The 17,637-nt window shown below is 44.2% G+C and overlaps 1 protein-coding gene across 1 annotated transcript in view; it reads left to right on the top strand.

Annotated features, from left to right (window-relative positions):
• Positions 1-17,637, top strand: part of LOC115480159 (thyroid adenoma-associated protein homolog) — a 63,629-nt gene that overhangs the window by 4,106 nt on the left and 41,886 nt on the right. The window contains exons 2-9 of the mRNA XM_030218643.1: positions 5,518-5,695; positions 5,863-5,949; positions 7,026-7,053; positions 7,150-7,298; positions 15,049-15,171; positions 16,192-16,306; positions 17,202-17,350; positions 17,497-17,581. Of these exons, the coding sequence (XP_030074503.1) occupies positions 5,518-5,695; positions 5,863-5,949; positions 7,026-7,053; positions 7,150-7,298; positions 15,049-15,171; positions 16,192-16,306; positions 17,202-17,350; positions 17,497-17,581 (914 nt within the window). The remainder of the gene's footprint in view (positions 1-5,517; positions 5,696-5,862; positions 5,950-7,025; positions 7,054-7,149; positions 7,299-15,048; positions 15,172-16,191; positions 16,307-17,201; positions 17,351-17,496; positions 17,582-17,637) is intronic.

The following is a 17,637-nucleotide window of genomic DNA, read 5'->3' as shown; positions in this document are numbered from 1 at the left end:
CATGTGAGACTGATTTGCCACCGCTGCAGGCAGAGGATCTCAGATGCACATCAGGAATGCTGGGCACGGGTGCTAGTGGCTCAGGGGCTTCTTCAGTGGGGGATTTTTCTCCCTGAAGCTTATTTTGATTTAGGGCTTTTATGATGAAGCAGGCTCTCCCGCAGTCTCACCCTCTGCCACAGCCAGGTCCTGTTGATGGGAACTGGGAAGTTCCTGCGGATGAGGACTTGGGGGGGGACCTCGCACTTAAGCACAGACGTTTAGCTGCTGTGTCTTATGCGGGCTCCATGGGGCCCCACTCCCCCCCCCCACTCGCTTGTAAGGCATGAGGGAGTTCTCTAGATCCTCGTGGTTACAGAATGCGGACGACGGCATGCTTCTTCAATTTGAGCAGGATGATCTTACCGGATCTTTCATCTGGATGAGCTTTCATTCCTGATTTCTGACGCCCTTGAGGTGCTGAATATTACTGATCTGGATGCGTCGTCAGCTGCTGAGGTGAATTTGAAAATGGTGAATATTAAGAAGCCTGTTAAGACCTTTCCAGTCCACGAGGCCATTCAAGAACTCATTTCTGCCCAGTGGGCTGAATTGGATGGCGGCCTTAAAGTTGCTAGGACGATGGCCCATCTATCCAGTGGGAGCCTCCCTGCTGGACAATTGTTTTTTTTTTCAAGAGTGGATGCTGTATAATTATGGTACAGCCAGGGACCCCCCCCCCACTGGAATCGTGGTGGGCCCAGTCATAGAGCTCAGGCCATTACAGACCTTGGCTGAGTCAGAAATCTGATGGCTGACACAACTGGGAGTTTACTGGAAAAGTATGGCCTAGTTGGTAGCCCACATTGAGGCCTAAATAAGCTAAATTAGGAAAAGTTAATAGATATGGAAACAAAATGGAGGATTTCAACACAAAATGGAAGCCCGTATCTGTTACAAAGTGGAATTTTCTCTAATGTAAGTTGAGAAATAAGTGAGTCATAGCAGGTGCAAAGAAAATAGGGAACTAGCTGTTCCAGAGAGGAGGGAGACTTCCTGTGAGCAGGATTGTGGTCAGCTGGTCAGCTGGTGTGAGAAAGGAAAGGCGTAGCAAGATAGAAGCTACTCATTAGCATGAGCCAATCAGTGACAACCATGACATTAGCATAGATCCAATCAGGTATATCTACTGTCATATTATCCATATCCTGAGGGCACCTATAAAAATCAGGGTATTTCCTGGTTTGAGTTAGAGAGAATAGGGTTGCCACTCTCTCTCCAAGGGAAACCAATGTGTCCAGCAGAATTGACAAATTACCTAATTGCTTTCCCTTGTAAAACCTCTAATTGATAAAAGAAATTATAAAAGATTAGCAAATAATTAACACCTGTTTGCAGCTTATCATATTCCTATAATTAATTGTACATGCCTGTTGTCCATCACTGATTTGACTTGTACCTTGGCAAATAAACTCCTCATTCCAAATGATGATTTGTGGGCTTCACTTAATGATCAAAGGCTGTAAGTATAAATGCATTGTATAACTTGTAATCTAAATCCAGTTTGTCATAAGGCTGGTATCTTTTCCTTAGATCTAACATCTCCCTTAGAGGCAATAACTCCTTGATTACCCCAGTACTAGTGTTATTTAGAGATGGAGTCAGATTAAGGTCACTCTAGCCTTCTTGGGGGGGCTTGGGACCCCTTAAGTCTCAACATTGGTGACCCCGACGTGATTCGAACACGCAGCCTGCTAGAGCCAAGAAACACATGCTGTGGCCGCACAAGAACTGCAAATGGACGCCTGCAACACAAACAAATCCTCAAAAGAGCGCTTCAACGATGCCTTAAGATGACTACCTGTCCAGTTGAGAGAGGGATAGCATTGAAAGGTGTACAGGATCGTCATCTTAAGGCATCGTTGAAGCGCTCTTTTGAGGATTTGTTTGTGTTGCAGGCGTCCATTTGCAGTTCTTGTGCGGCCACAGCATGTGTTTCTTGGCTCTAGCAGGCGTTTCAGCAGGATCAAGAGTCTGGCTCTTCTTTGCCACTCTCTGCCTCTAGAATGGAATCTAGCTTGGCCTGTCTGGCGGATGTGCTCAATGACTTGTTGAGGGTGTCTTCTAAGCAGATGGTGTTAGCTGTTACTTCCAAATGTCTGCTGTGGCTGTGCCATTGGTTGACGGACGTGGCGTCCAAGTAACGTCTCTCTAAGTTGCCCTGTCACGGGAAATTACTGTTTGGTGAGGACCTGGAGAAGATTGTGAAGGATTTGGGGGATTCCAAATCTCAGCGTCTGCCAGAGGATAAGCCCAAATCCTCTGGCAGGGCAAGCTCCTCGAGGCCTCATTTTCGTGAGGCTCAGCGGTATCTTCCTGGTCGAACTTTGACCACTTTTCGGCGTCCCAGGTTTCAAAACCATTCGTTCTGAGAAGCAGCCTGCAGGTGCGGCGACCAGACAGGGAGCTCCGGGACGTTCCAATCAATGATGGGATGCTGGTCCACTCTTCTGTTCCAGAGAGAGTGGGCCAAGATTACTTCGGATCAGTGGGTCAAGCTGGTCAGAGACAGGTACAGGCTTGAGTTTTCCTCGCCCATAGGAGAGTCCTTTTATGGAATCTCGGTGTGCCTCAACTGCCATGTGGGTGGCTGTAACTGACACTCAGCAGTCATTGCTACAGATGAGTGTGGTGACTCCCGTGCCTCAAGCTGAGTTATGCGTGGGCAGGTACAATTTACTTTGTGGTACCTCGCAATGGGGGGTCCTTCAGGCCGATGCACGGTCTATGGAAGGTGAATGAGTTTCTGCAGGTTCGACATTTCCGCATGGAAACTGTGAGGTCTGTGGTGGCAGTTGTACAGCCAGGGCAGTTCCTTACAGCACTGGACTTCAAAAGAGGCTTATCTGCATCTTCCTATTTGGTCTTTGCATCAGCGGTTTCTGTGGTTCGTGGTACCAGGATAGCATTCCAGTTCAGAGCCTTACCGTTTGGCTTGGCCACTGCTCCTCATACATTTTTCAAAGTGATAGTAGTGGTGGCTGCATTTCTGAGGAAGGAAGGGATCAGGGTGCATCCTTACCTTGACGACTGGCTGATCCGGGTGGATTCAGAACAGGAGAGTTGTCGTGCCACCCACAGACACATCGAGCTCTTACAGACACTAGGCTGGGTGATCAACTTCCCAAAAAGTCACCTGATCCCCTCTCAGAGTATCTGGGGGTCCATTTCAACACAGTTCAGGGGCGTGTGTTTCTGCCAGAGGGCAGACAACTCAAACTGTGAGCTCAGGTGTTCAGCCTGCTGAGCATGACGCGTCCTTGTGTCTGGGACTATGTCCAAGTGTTGGCCTCCATGGTGGCCACCCTGGAGGTAGTACCTTGGAAAAAGAAGCCAGCAGATCAATATGACATCAGAAAGATTTTATTGAAGATACCGCATGTAAACAAATTGCCCGACACAGGCGAAACACGGCCTGTGTCGGGCAATTTGTTTACATGCGGTATCTTCAATAAAATCTTTCTGATGTTATATTGATCTGCTGGCTTCTTTTTCCACATTGGATTTTGCAGATCATTTGCCTTGTTGTTTTTTGGTAGTACCTTGGGCAAGGGCTCACATGCGTCCTCTGCAGCAGGCACTTTTAGACAGATGGTCACCTATCTCAGGATTACCAGTGTCGGGTGGCTGGTTTTTTTTGGCATCTCATCCCGATGTGGCTCGTTTTCTGTGGGGGTCTTTGACCTTCTTGGAGTTTAGGATTGGTGCTGCGAGTGTTGCAGAAAGTGCCGTTCGAGCCATTGTGCTTAGCGTCACATAAAGATCTTACCCTTAAGACAGTCTTTCTGGTGGCCATGACCTCTGCAAGGTGGGTCTCTGAGGTCCAAGCGTTGTCATGTCGGGAGCCTTTCCTGTAGTTTTCAGAATCTGGTGGTGCCTTCCTTTCTACCGAAAGTCGTAAAGCTTTTCATCTGAATCAACTGCTTTTCCTTCCTTCCTTTTTGGAAGGAGGATTTCCCAAATACTTTTGCTCAGCTGCGCCAGTTGAATGTGCATAGGGCTATTTGACATTATTTGCAGATGACTAATGACTTTTGTTGCTCAGATCACCTCTTCATGTTCTTGTTGGGACCCAGAAGGGGTTATTCTGCTTCCAAAGCCACAATAGCTCAGTGGCTGAAGGAGGCTATTACTTTGGTGTATATTGTGGAAGGACAGTCTCCTCCGGAGGCATTGCGAGCGCATTTGACACGTGCACATTTGGCTTTGTGGGCTGAGATGAGTGCTGAAGCAGCATAAGATAGATGTGGCAGCTTGAGGCGATGCACAATTTGAAGCGGTGGTCTTAGCTCAGGGTACTGTGGCTTCCACCCGGTTTAGGAGATTGCTTTGGTACATCCCATCAGTTCCTGGATTCATCTGCTGCAGAGGATAAGGAAGGAAAAATTATATCTTGCCTGATAATTTTCTTTCCTTTAGTCGCTGTAGATGAATCCCGGACCCCACCGGGGTTACTTGCCGCAATTGTGATCACTCTGTTTTTCATCAGGTCTTGCAGATGCAGTGGTTAACCAAAAAAAAAAAAAAAAAACCATGAATTTTTCAGTTGTGTTCCTTAGAGTTTTGTACTCTAGTTTGTTGTTCTACTCTCATTGTGAGGAAGGTTGGTATGTTATGTTTCTATCATTCTGCTTTGTGATGCGACATATACTGAAGGACTAAGGAGCTGGACATACAGTCACTGTCTTCAGTGTTTCACTGTCTCTGCCTGCTGGTAGATGGATACAACCCACTAGTTCCTGGATTCATCTGCTGCAACTGATGAAAAAAAATTATCAGGTAAGATATAATTTTTCCTTGACCTTCCAGCAGGTGACCTTCCACCGAGAGTGAGCCGGGCAGCAAGGCTGCCACTGCTCCTCCCCCCCCCCCCCCCAAATCGCCGCTGCTGCTCCCCCCATTGCAACTCCAAATACCTTGGCTGGTGGGGTCCCCAGGCCCCGCCAGCAGAAGAAGTCTTCCTTCAACGCTGTTCTTTACTCTGCTGCATTGCCTGCCCTGCCCCTGCAGCTGCTTTTTCTGTCACTTTGCGCATGCTCGGTTTCAAAACTGAGCATATGCGGCCTGAGGGGAAAAGCAGCCACTTGGCAGGCAATACAGCAGAGTGCCTGAGGAAGATTTCCTCTGCTGGTGGTGCCTGGGGACCCCCGTCAGCCAAACCACAGGCCCCGGCCCGAAGCCCTGTGTCTGCTCATCCCCAGCCTCCAAGGGGGACCCGGCGCTGGAGTTTTCTCCTGCTCCTGTCGGTACACAATCACGGGGGGCCCATCAGGAGAGAGAGACCCTGGCACCAGGCTCCTTTTGGAGGCCAGGCCTGGGGTTATTTTGCCCCCCCCCCCCCCGCCCCCTGTCTCGTGGCCCTGCCTTCCAGAGTGTGATAGGCAGGTGTTGTGGTGGGTGGAGTGGTATACAGGCTCAGTGTGAGACTTGCAGGTAGTCTTTTACCTTTGTGCTAGCTTGTATTTTATTTTCTGGCAGTGCTTCTCTGAAGAGATGCAAGGACAAAAACTTGGACAAGGCTCTGCAAATTCTGAACACAATGTGCAAAGGATTCTGGGTGCTGAACGATGCCGAGATGTTGCCCCTGCTCCAGTGTGTACTTGTGTTACAGCTGGACAGTGTGAGCAGTTCAAGCTCCTTTCAAAAGCTAGGAAAGGTAAGCAGAGTTCTGTTCCTGTTGCAGCCTCTGGAATGGGGGGGGGGACTGTTTGGGAAGAGGGAACGAATACCTCTCCAACACACTTACCCCCCAGGATTCAGTCACACAAAGCTGATTATTCTCCTTACAAGCTTTTTTCTTATGTTTTCTCCACAATACTACAGATCATTGTAAAGTTATCGAACAGTAAAGAGAACATTTGTTCCCAGGAGGTGGAGCAATTAATGAAAGATGTGCTAGAGGAGAAAGAGGTGAGAACTGGCCCCAGCAAGGGAGAGATTCAGTGTGTGGCCATCCCAAGTATGCCCATATGCCCACAGTAGTACAGCACAGGACAATGAAAGGGAGGTACCATGCTCAGTATAGGCATGGCATACCCTAAGAAAGTGAGGTATGGCATAAGCATAAGAGTTGCTTTACCTAGGTCAGACCAAGGGTCCCTCTAGCCTAATATCCTGTTTTCAACAGCAGCCAGTCCAGGTCACAATTACTGGCTTTCCCCAGATCTACCTTAATAATATTTCCTGGACCTTTCCTCTAGGAATCTGTCCAAATGTTGTGGGGTTTTTTTTTTTTTAAACCTAGCTATATTAACTGCTTTTATCAGTTGCTCCAGGAGAGTCAGCACATATACTGAGTGTTTTGGTAGTTCATTACCTGTCACTGTTGTGTCTCGGACATTATTATTATTATTTTACATTTGTACCCCACATTTTCCCACCTTTTTGCAGGCTCAGTGTGGCGTACATAGTTCCTTCCCCATGTTTAAACTTGTACAGCGCTGCGTAACCCTAGCAGCGCTATAGAAATGCTAAGTAGTAGTAGTAGTTAGCCGATTCCGGTCTGAATAAATACAAGGTATAACGAATACAAGGTGATGTTGTGGTAGAATGAGGTACATGTATGGTAGGTATAATTAGGGGGAACTTAGAAAGAGAGAGGAAGAGTCAGGTAATGTCCATTACGGTCTTTGGTTATGTTGTGTCGCAGGTATCCAGATATTTTTATGGTGGGTCGGTGGGGTATGCTCTTCTGAACAGGTCTGTCTTTAGTGCTTTCTGGAAATTTAACACAACATATGATAGATAAAGATATCGAGGACTCTTATCCCCATGTTTTCCCTTCACCCCAGGCTTTCCTCCAGTCTTAATCATCGTCTCATTTTCCCAGTCTTCTAATGCCCCCCCCCCCCCCCAAATTCACTGGCTATGGTACCTCTCTCTCATTGCCCTGGGATATATTACAACTTTCCTGGCCCCTTGCAGGTTTTTGCTGGGACTTTTGCTAGCCTGCTGTCATTCTGTTGCAATCTCTTTTTTGCCTGTAGGTACTGCTTGCAGGAGACCTGGAGGCAGGTAAGTACCCGGTTCTCTGCTTCCAGCGTGATTTCATCTGTGATTCTGTTCCTGATTGCTCACTCGCTCTGTCTCTCTGTCCCTCCCTCTCTGCAGTGTGTATATATCTCCAGGAGAGTGCCTCTGCTCGTGGGTATCTCAGACGAACTCTCCCCATGTTTTTGCAAAAAGTTGCCGCCACCTTTCAACAGGTGCTGCAGGATGAGACAGCAAAGGATGTAGACTGGGAACACTTCACAGTCAAGGTAAGAGCAGTCGCTGAGCTGAGAAGGCTGGGATGCCATTGGTTGCTCTCTGGAGGGTCTCTCGCACCTAATTAGTTGCAGCTCTAGCCTAGTCTTCTCTGTCCTTCCCCAACTTCTTCCCTTCTTCATCCTTGGTATGTCTGCCAGAGCCTTCAGCCCTTAGGACAGTGGTACCAAAAACTGACCTAGGGGAACCCTAGCCAGTCAGGTTTTCTGGATATACACAGTGAATGTGCATGAGAGAAATGTGCATACAGTGGAAGGTTATGCATGCATGCAAATCAATCTCACAAATGTTTATTGCAGATATCTTGAAAACTTGACTGCCTAGAGCTCCCTCAGGATAGGTTAGGGAACCACTGGCTTAGGGGGAAGTTCTGTAAAGGTCTCTGAAATTTTTGGCGCCATAATTCATGCAGGGTGCTGAGCATGAATTCTATAATGGCATCTGGGTGCCCAATACAGTATAAGTTAGTAGTTGCATGTCAAAATTTAGGCGCTATCACTTAAGCCATGTAAATGTTAGTGCATAAATGTTGCTGTCGCAAAACACCTAGCCACTCGACTGGGGCTAACCCTGCGGCCACTTAGAAGGTTTATCCCCAGCATTGCTCGGGTCCGCCTGCACATGCTGCTTGTGTCTACACTAGCACCCTCCTCCCATTGACTGGGTCCCAACCACCTCTTGGCGATTCTCCCACCCTCAAGGTATTCCCTGGTGATTTATAGGACACTGGGACCACACTCGCAGTGGTCCCACAGTTCCTAGAAAGCAGAAAGAACCCACAGACCCAAAAACACAAACCACCAGGATTTTTAGTCAGTCCAGATAAGCAGATGCAATAAACTAAAGAAGGTTTATTGTCATAAAAAGTTTGAACAGTGAACTATAAAAACAGATGGAAAATAACAGGTAACTGATTAAGGATCAATTATATAACTATATAAACATTTTATCACTACCTGGATAGTGTCTGGGAAGCACAGGAAATATAGGTGTTCACAGATTACAGAATATAACTGCTCACAGGGCCTCGGTAAAGAGGTCTTTCTGTCTCTACTTCCAAACTGAGACTGGAGAAAAATCTAGCATTTCCAGCAGAATTTGAGCTCCTGGGCCAATCGGAGCCCAGAACAACATTTTTTAAAAGTAGCTGGTCACATCACTGCTGGTTACTTAACAGCTTTAAATATAAAACATGCACCACATGCTGGCCAAACTAGAGAAATACACTTCAAGAAATAATTAATACAGTTTACAGGCTTACAAACCCACTGTTTTGTCACAGTTGCACTTTAGCGCGACTGATAGTATTCAATAATTAACATGCTCCTCAGGGTTGATTGTACTGTTATGCTTGTTTGGATTTTTCACAGAAAAAAATAAATTTTCAATAAATATGAAAAGTAAAAAAAAAAAAAAAAAGATAGAAAGGAAGACCAAGCTCTATGGGCCCGATGCACAAACCAGGCTGGCATCATGCATTTTTGACCGGATCCAGCTGTTTTAGTGACCACGGTATTCAGCAGGCGATGAACAGTGGGGCTCTGCAAGCTGTTTTCTGTCTGCGTTGGTAGCCAACGAGAATTGCATTCAAACGAGCTGATCAGTATTCAGATACGCATTCTGAGGGATGAACAGCTGTTTTCTGAGCGAAGCACAGAAGCAGCCCCTACCTTTTACAGGGAAATTTTAATGGGAGGGCAGGAGCTGTCGGTAGTGGTTGGATCCTGCCTTTATAAATGGACTGTATAGTATCTCCAAGGGGGACATAAAAGAAAGAAGGGCTGTGCCAGTCCAGCTGATGTGCCTTGAGCTCTGCTGCCGCGGATCTGGTGCATAAGCATCTTTCTGTAAGCAGTGCTAGCCTTCTTTGCGGAACACACCATACAGCTTAAATATCTCACTTGAAGTGCACCATCGCTTACCAGAGGGCTTTCTTGTGCCAAAGCATATGTCTTTATTTTAAAAAGGTGTAGCGTCTGCTTCCTGTACCATTATTAATATAGCCTTGCCCGGGGGTAATCCGCATACAAAAGAAAGATTTGGGAATAAGATGTGGCGGCGATCCAAAAAGCTACACAGGCTTTCATACACGCAGCTTATACGCGTGTATGAAAGCTATGTGTAGCACTTGCTGTTTAAGAGTGCGCAAAGCAGCCAGGCTTAGCGATTGGCTGTTCTGCGTATGCACTGCTTAGCTGCTGGTCGATCTGCTCACTGTTTTTGCGAGTGTCTCATTTGCACCTCTGTAATTTTTACTAAGGTGGAAATAGTGATCGGACAGCTGCAGGTATTATGACCATTCTGAACAAAGCAGTAAGCAGGCAGAGGAGTAACCTGGTGGTTATTGCAGTGGACTGTGAACCAAGGGACCCAGTTTCAAGTCCCACTTCAACTCCTGGTTTTTTTTTTTTAATTATAATTTGGACCCAAACAGAAAAATACCTACTGTACCTAAATATGACACCTGCAAGCCTGAAGGCTATTGAAGTGGTGTTTTTCAGATCCTGGAGGGATCACATTTACAAAAAGAGTTATAGTAGGATTTGAACCCATGTCCCTTGGTTCACAGTCCACTGCACTAACCACTAGACTACTCCTCTGACCTGCTTGCTGCTTTTTTTTCAGAATGGCCATAATACCTGCACTAACCACTCTGCGGGGATGTCTATGTGGCCATATTTTTAAAATGATGCCTGATGTTCATGTCCCTGTGTTTTTTTTTTTGGGGGTGGGGGGGTGGGTGTTGTCATTGAAAAGTTGGACATTTCACTTCGGAAAATGGCTATTCATTTTGAATGTTTTCAGTGTAAAAACATTCATCTCACAGCTATAATCAAAGAGGAAATCTAAACATTTTTCCTGTTTGTCTGTAAGACGGCTGGGATTTTTTTTCTTTTGGGCATTATGAGCAGGACTTTTTTTTTTAATGGGGCATTTAAAAAAAAAAACCCATCTACTGTATGGCACCAAGTTATAGAATAGCGCCTAAGGGTTCTAGTGCCTAACTGCAAGGAAGATGAGCTTGGATGGGCTGTCAAGCAACATGTGTAGTTTATAGAATGCTCTACATTCAACTGAAACAGCCCTTGCTAAAGTCTTCAATGACCTTTTCCTGGCCAGATCCAAAGGTCTCAATGCTACAGCTCATAGAAGTTCCCCTGCATAATGCAGTCACTGGAGCAGGAGACTATCTTACATTACACTTTCCCATTTGTAGAAAGGTTGTTTATAAATCTGTTCTATCAACCGATTTTTCTTACCTTGGCACAAAATGTTGGAATTTACTACATAAATCAATTAAACATCAATATAATTATCTACAGTTCACAAATTTTTGAAATCGCACCTCTTTATATGAACCAAATACTCAAAATTAGTTTTGTATACTTGATCACTTTAATGCTTCAATTAACTGTACTTTTATTCCATGCATAATACACTTTACAGTCAATATTTTTTCTTATACTTCTAGTTATTTCCTTTCAATATTTACTAATTACTGTGAGCTGAATTGAACTCAAGACTCCTTGGGATAATGTGGGATATAAATGTAATAAATATCCTCATCCTTTTCCATCTATCTGCTTCATTTGACACTGTTGATCACTGCCTACTCCTTGATACGCTGTCTTCACTTGGATTTCAGGACTCTGTTCTTTCCTGGTTTTCTTCTTATCTCTCCCATTGCACTTTTAATGTATACTCTGGTGGATCCTCCTCCACTTCTATCCCACTATCAGTTGGTGTACCTCAGGGTTGTGTTTTGGGACCTCTTCTTTTCTCCATCTATGCTTTTCCCTTGGTGCTCTGATCTCCTCCCATGGTTTTCAGTATCACTTTTATGCTGATGATTCCCAGATCTACCTCTTCACGTCATAAATTTCAGCAGGAATCCAGGCCCAAGTCTCAGCCTGCCTGTCTGACATTGCTGTCTGGATGTCTTACCACCACCAGAAGCCAAACATGGCCAAGACCTGAGCTGCTTATCTTTTCCCCCATTCTTTCTCTCTATGAATAACACTCTGATGAGCTCGTAACCTTTGACTCCTCCCTCTCTTTCTCTGCATATATCCAACAGGCTACTAAAACCTGTTGTTTGTTCCTCTATATCATCACCAAAATTTGTCCCTTCCTTTCTGAGCATGCCACCAAAACCCTTATCCGCACTCTTATCTCCTCACGCTTAGACTACTGCAACTTGCTTACATAGGTTCACGCATACGTATTGCCATACTGGGACAGACCAAAGGTCTAACAAGGCCAGCATCCTGTTTTCTACAGTGGCTAATCCAGGTCACAAGTACCTGGCAAGATCCCAAAACAGTATAATACATTTTATGCTGTTTGTCCTAGAAATAAGCAGTCGATTTTCCCCAAGTCCATTTTAATAATGGTTTGTGGGTTTTTCTTTTAGGAAGCTATCCATACCTTTTTTAAACCTTGCTAAGCTAACTGCTTTTACTACATTCTCTGGCCATGAATTCCAGAGTTTAATTACACGTTGAATAAAGAAATATTTTCTCCAATTTGTTTTAAATCTACTACTTTGTAGCTTTGTTTGTTCCCCTTAGTCCTAGTATTTTTGGAAAGAGTAAACAGTTGATTCACGTCTACCCATTCCATTCCACTCATTTTTTTTAAAGACCTCTATCATATCTCCCCTCAGCTGTCTCTTCTCTAAGCTGACGAGCCCTAGCCTCTTTAGCCTTTCCTCATAGGGAAGTCGTCCTATCCCCTTAATCGTTTTCGTCGCCCTTCTCTGTATCTTTTCTAATTCCACCATATCTTTTTTGAGATGCGGTGACCAGAACTGCACACAATATTTGAGTGCAGTCACACAACGGAGCGATACAAAGGCATTATAACGTCCTCATTTTTGTTTTCTATTCCTCTCCTAATAATACCTAACATTCTATTTGCTTTCTTAGTGACCGCTGCACACTGAGCAGAGTGTTTCAACGTATCGTCAACGATGACATGTAGATCCCTTTCCTGGTCGGTGACTCCTAATCTGGAAACTTGCATTACGTAGCTATAGTTTGAGTTCCTCTTTCCCACAGGCATCACTTTGCACTTGCTTGCATTAAACATCATCTGCCATTTGGATGCCCAGTCTCGTAAGATCCTCTTGTAATTTTTCACAATCCTCTTGCAATTTAACAACTTTGAATAACTTTGTGTTGTCAGCAAATGTAATTTCCTTGGTAGTTACTCTCATCTCTAGATCATTTATAAATATGTTAAAAAGCAACGGTCCCAGCACAGACCCCTGGGGAACGCCACTAACTACCCTTCTCCATTGAGAATACTGACCATTTAACCCTACTCTCTGTTTTCTATCTTTTAACCAGTTATTAATCCACAATAGAACACTACCTCCTATCCCATGATTCTCCAATTTCCTCTAGAGTCTTTCATGAGGTACTCTGTCAAACGCCTTTTGAAAATCCAGATACACAGTATCGACCAGCTTACCATTATCCACATGTTTGTTCATCCCGTCAAAGAAATGTAATAGATTGGTGAGGCAAGATTTCCCTTCACTAAATCCATGTTGGCTTTGTCTCATTAATCCATGCTTTTGAATATGGTCTGTAATTTTGTTCTTGTAACATTTGCTGTTTAAGACTACTAGCTAAATTATTACTTTGCCTGCATTTTCTGCAAAATGTGGCAACAAAATTGATTTTGCATAGATGGGGGGGGGGGGGGGTGGACAGTCGAGAGAGCAACACTGTTTTTAATGTATTTGCATTGGCTGCTGGTTGAGGTTCACATTCTGTTCAAGCTTTTGATGTCTGCATTCAAAATTCTGTATAGGCTGGTCCTAGCTTATGTGGTTACTTAAAAAAAATTATAAGACATTTACAAAAATTATTAAAAAAAAATACACTTTACAGTTTTCTGGGTTTTTTTGACTAGATATTTAGGTTGACCCAACTGTATAAAATATCTTCCTGCTCTACATACATTTATTTATTGTATTTATTTATTACATTTATACCCCACATTTTGCCACCTATTTGCAGGCTCACTGTGGCTTACAAAATATCGTAAAGGCGGTTGCCAGTACGGTTGATAACAAATACAATTCTCCATTAAATCTAGCTTTGAGGCTGGCAGTTGAGTGGTATGCTTTGCTGGTACCTTTATGGGCAGAGAAGAATTATATGATAGGGATAGGCAGCTGGAAAACTTTTGTTTTGTGTCATTTCCTGTTTCATTCATGATAATTTTCATTGTATTCAGATTTTCTTGGCCATTTTGTCATCAAGAAGGTGCACTCTTTGCAAAGAGCACACTATTAGCAGCAATCAAATCAATCACAAAAAAATGTGTTTTTTTTTTTTTTTTTTTGGGGGGGGGGGGGGGTTGCTCATTTTCATTCAATGGCATGCAACAATATGGGATAAGATATTGAGATTTCCCATATCATTACAAATGGCAGTTGTGGCAAAACTGGGGACTTTTATGCTTTGTGATTTATAATGCTGCCCTATGACACTTTTCTTCCCTTAAGTGCATTTTCCTTGTTTGGCCAGCAGGTGGTGTCTGTCCTCTGCAATATAGTCGTAGCAGAGGTCTGTTTTATTTTTAGCTTACCTTCCCCAAAGAAAAGAGGGAAACCCCCTGAGGAGAAAAGTAACCTGCAGTGCCATTGGCCAAACACCCTTAGTGCTAATGCTCTGTGCCCTGATTGGCTCTGAAGCCAAAGACCTCAGTCTTGGGAGTGTGGAAGGAGTAGACCTCTTCGCTGAGACCCTGTTCAACTCCTGTGAGCAGTTACTTTTCCTGACCTCCCCAGGTACTACTTAGGTAGTAAAAAGTGTTCAGCTAGATTTAACACCAGATCCTTGTTGTTTTACCTGTTAATTTTTGCTGGTTAAAACTTTTACTGTTCACTGTTCTATTTTTTTCTTTGATAATAAATCTGTTAGTTTGTTAGCTCTGTTGTCCTGGACTGACTAAGAAACCTGGCAGTTTGTGTTTTCGGTCTGTGAGTGTTTTTCTAGGAAATGTGGGACCCCAGGATTGCAGCTCCAGTGTCCCCAGAAACCACTGTGGAAACAACTTGTGAGTGGGAGACTCGCTCAGAGGCAAACGGGACCCAGCAGGTGGGTGGAGGGTATGTAGGTCAATGTAGGCACACATGCGCAGGTGCAGGTGGGCCTGGGCAGTGCTGGGTAGGACCCTCCAGGTAGCCACAGGGTTAACCCCAGGTGGGTACTAGGGGTAGCGTTCAGACATTACATCACAGTAGTCCATTTGTATTATATGATGATTTACAAAATCTGAAGACATCTATACTGTCCGTTCTTTGGAGTATATGAACTTTATTAATGTTTGGTTCAGAATTAATGTTTTATTCATGTAATCTTATTATATTGTATGTTTTATCTTATTTTGATCCACTTTGGAACTCTTTTGGTATAGGTGGAGTAGAGATGCTGGAATTAAAATCACATTAAACTGTCTCTGGAAGATGGGGGCAGTGTGAGCCTGTAGTGCTTGCTCTGAGTACGGTGGGGGACGGTCCTATTGTAATGTACAAGTTTAATTAGCATCTTTATTTCGCGCATGCCGTGACAGGAACAAATCTAAGCCAAAGAATGTGAGTACAATCTCATTCTGGCAAACATATAATTATGTCAGGGGGACCAGGTCTCCAAATGGCTTAGTTGTGCGCATACAGCTGAGTAGACACTGCATTGCTGTTTTGAAGTCTCTGGTCATTTCCTCTAGGTGTGTCTGCAACTGTTCCAGGTGATGCCAGATGTGATCAGACCTCTGGTTTGGAGTAGTACCGAAAGAAGTGAAGCTCTGCAAAGTATTTTGGTATCTCTGGTACAGATGCTCCCAAGAAAGGTAAATTTGTGAGACTAAGCATGTCCTGAGTCTGTCACTGTTATGTTTTAGACATACTGACCACTAGGGCTGTGGAGTCAATACACCAAACCTTTGACTCCAACTCCTCTATTGTTCTACCGTCCAACTCAGACTCCAATTAATTTATGGTAAATCTAAGAGAAATTAGATTAATTACAAAAATATAAGCTATTTCTTTATGTACAAAATTAGGACTAATACACCACAGCATATATTTATTTGAAGTTTGAACAAAGAACCTGAGCAGAAAATTATTTAAGTATAACATAGATACGTTGACCATATTATAATGTTGTAAGTTTTGTTTTTTTTTAATTTTGAAGCTGGAGTTGGTATATTTTTACTGACTTTGACTCCAACTCCAACTCCACAGCCTTGCTGACCACTAATAAATCTTCCACACACAAAATGAGAGGACTCTTATCCCCTTCTTTTCACACCAGGATTTTCTCCAATTTTAACTGCCCTCTCTTTCCCCCACACTTCTAATATTTACTGTCTACTTCGTTTCTCTCCCTCTCCCCACCAGACTATTCAAGTTTTACTGGCTTGTTTCCATGCCTCTCCATGTTCTTCCAGTTTTTATTCCCCCCTCCAATTTTTACTGCCAGCTACCCCTTCCCAAAATGTCCTGTGTTGGTGTCCCTGTGGTGACTGTTCACTCTGATTCTCCATTCTTCCACCTGATATGTTTAGGTTCCTCATTTTTTATGTCCTAGATATCCATGTTTTGCTCAATAGGTGCTGAATATGTTTCTTGTATATTACTTCAGAATGTTTGGTGATGGAAGAAGTGTGTGTCAGGTTATGGAGGTGATATTCATATTTTAGTATGGTGAGTAGTGTCCTAGTTCTGCTCTGTATCTATAGTTGGGGGAGATTGTCTGGATGCTGGGGGTGTCTGTATGGTATTGTGGGTGCAGGGTTTCTGTGTTTGTAATGCTGTACCAGAGCAGGATGGGGTGCTGATGGTTACCTGTCTCTTCTCTCTGATTCCAGATGGGGTATAGCTGGGATCTGGCTGGTACAGCTGTGAGTATGTTGGTGAATACCTCGCCTGAGCCTGACAGAGGCGCTCAGGCTGTGCGGGATCTCTTCCAGCTGCTTCAGAGAGGTGAGGGAATTAAGACGATAGAGGGGCTTGTGGGAGTTATTGGCAGAGATAACACCCCAAGGTGTACAGGTAGGCTTAGTTATGCATGTTTAGAGATCATGTACACCTACCAGAGGTTAACACATGTTTTCAAAATGCTGGTAATGGTTTTATTAGCCCTTACAACTTGACTATATGATTTGGAATGATATGCAATGATACCCATTTTTTCACACCCAGTACCTTCTACAGGTGCTTGATGTCTTGTGTAAATTGAGGACCTTGATCAGAGTTTATCCTCATGAGCAAACACCCTCTACTGAACACATGGTTCAGCAATGGAGTGACAGTTGTCTCAACTGTACAGTTAGGAGCAGGTAAACATTCTATCCACTTAGTGAACTGATACATAACTGTCAGCATGTCTTGGTTTCCATGAGAGGGCCGGACCACTGGACTGTTTTTCAATCAATCTGGATGTTAGGCCAGGGCATTGTAATTCCTTTGTTTTTCAAGGATGCCTAGTGGTATGAAGACGAAGACTGAAATTGACAAAAAGTTAGACAGTCTCTGGTATTCGTCTTTACATCCTGATGCATTTGGGGCCAAAGCAAGTAGCTTATTGGCCCCAAATGCATCAGGATGTAAAGATGAATACCAGAGACTGTCTAACTTGTCAGTTTGTCTTCATCTTCATACCATTGGGCATCCTTGAAAAACAAAGGAATTACAAAGGATCCATTTGATGACAGGCCTTTGGTTCAGATATGGTCAAGCTAAGCTCAGTAATATATACTTTTAAAATACTGATAGAGCTACACCCTCTACAGACTGCCCCCCCCCCCCCCCCACCACCGTGTGTAATGTTCTAGAGTAAGAGCAGGTCCTGACCCTGTTGTAATGTTCATGTCTCCAGGTACTGGGAAGGTGATGTTTGGGATGTTGACACTGTCTGCCTGTACCCATTCAGAGGATGGATTACTCATGCTGCCACTCATCAGGGGCTTGTTGACCTGTGGCCAGAAGGATATCCTGACCTGTGCACCCAACGGGTCCCTGGGACAGGTACAGCCCATGCTTTCTCCACAGGAATTGTATAATGCTATCCTCATTCCTGTTTCTGGTGGATGGGGGAGGAGTAGGTGAGGTGTATTACTTAAGTGTGACAAACCCTAATTGCAGCTACTTATACTGATATTCTGTCTCTATAGGGCTGCCTCCTACTGGATGTACTTTTCCCAGCCTTGTCTGCCCTGTTCCAAGAGAAAAACAGCTGTCAGCACCACAGTCTCCAAGGTGAGAGGGAAAGAACAGTTTGTGCAGTGTGGTAGGGAGAGGGAGTGTGAGAGAGG

Source organism: Microcaecilia unicolor, chromosome 11 (assembly GCF_901765095.1).
Source record: "Microcaecilia unicolor chromosome 11, aMicUni1.1, whole genome shotgun sequence".
NCBI classification, from domain to species: Eukaryota; Metazoa; Chordata; class Amphibia; order Gymnophiona; family Siphonopidae; genus Microcaecilia; species Microcaecilia unicolor.
Note: the sequence above shows the minus strand (reverse complement) of the source record. Positions and strands in the feature narration are given on the sequence as shown.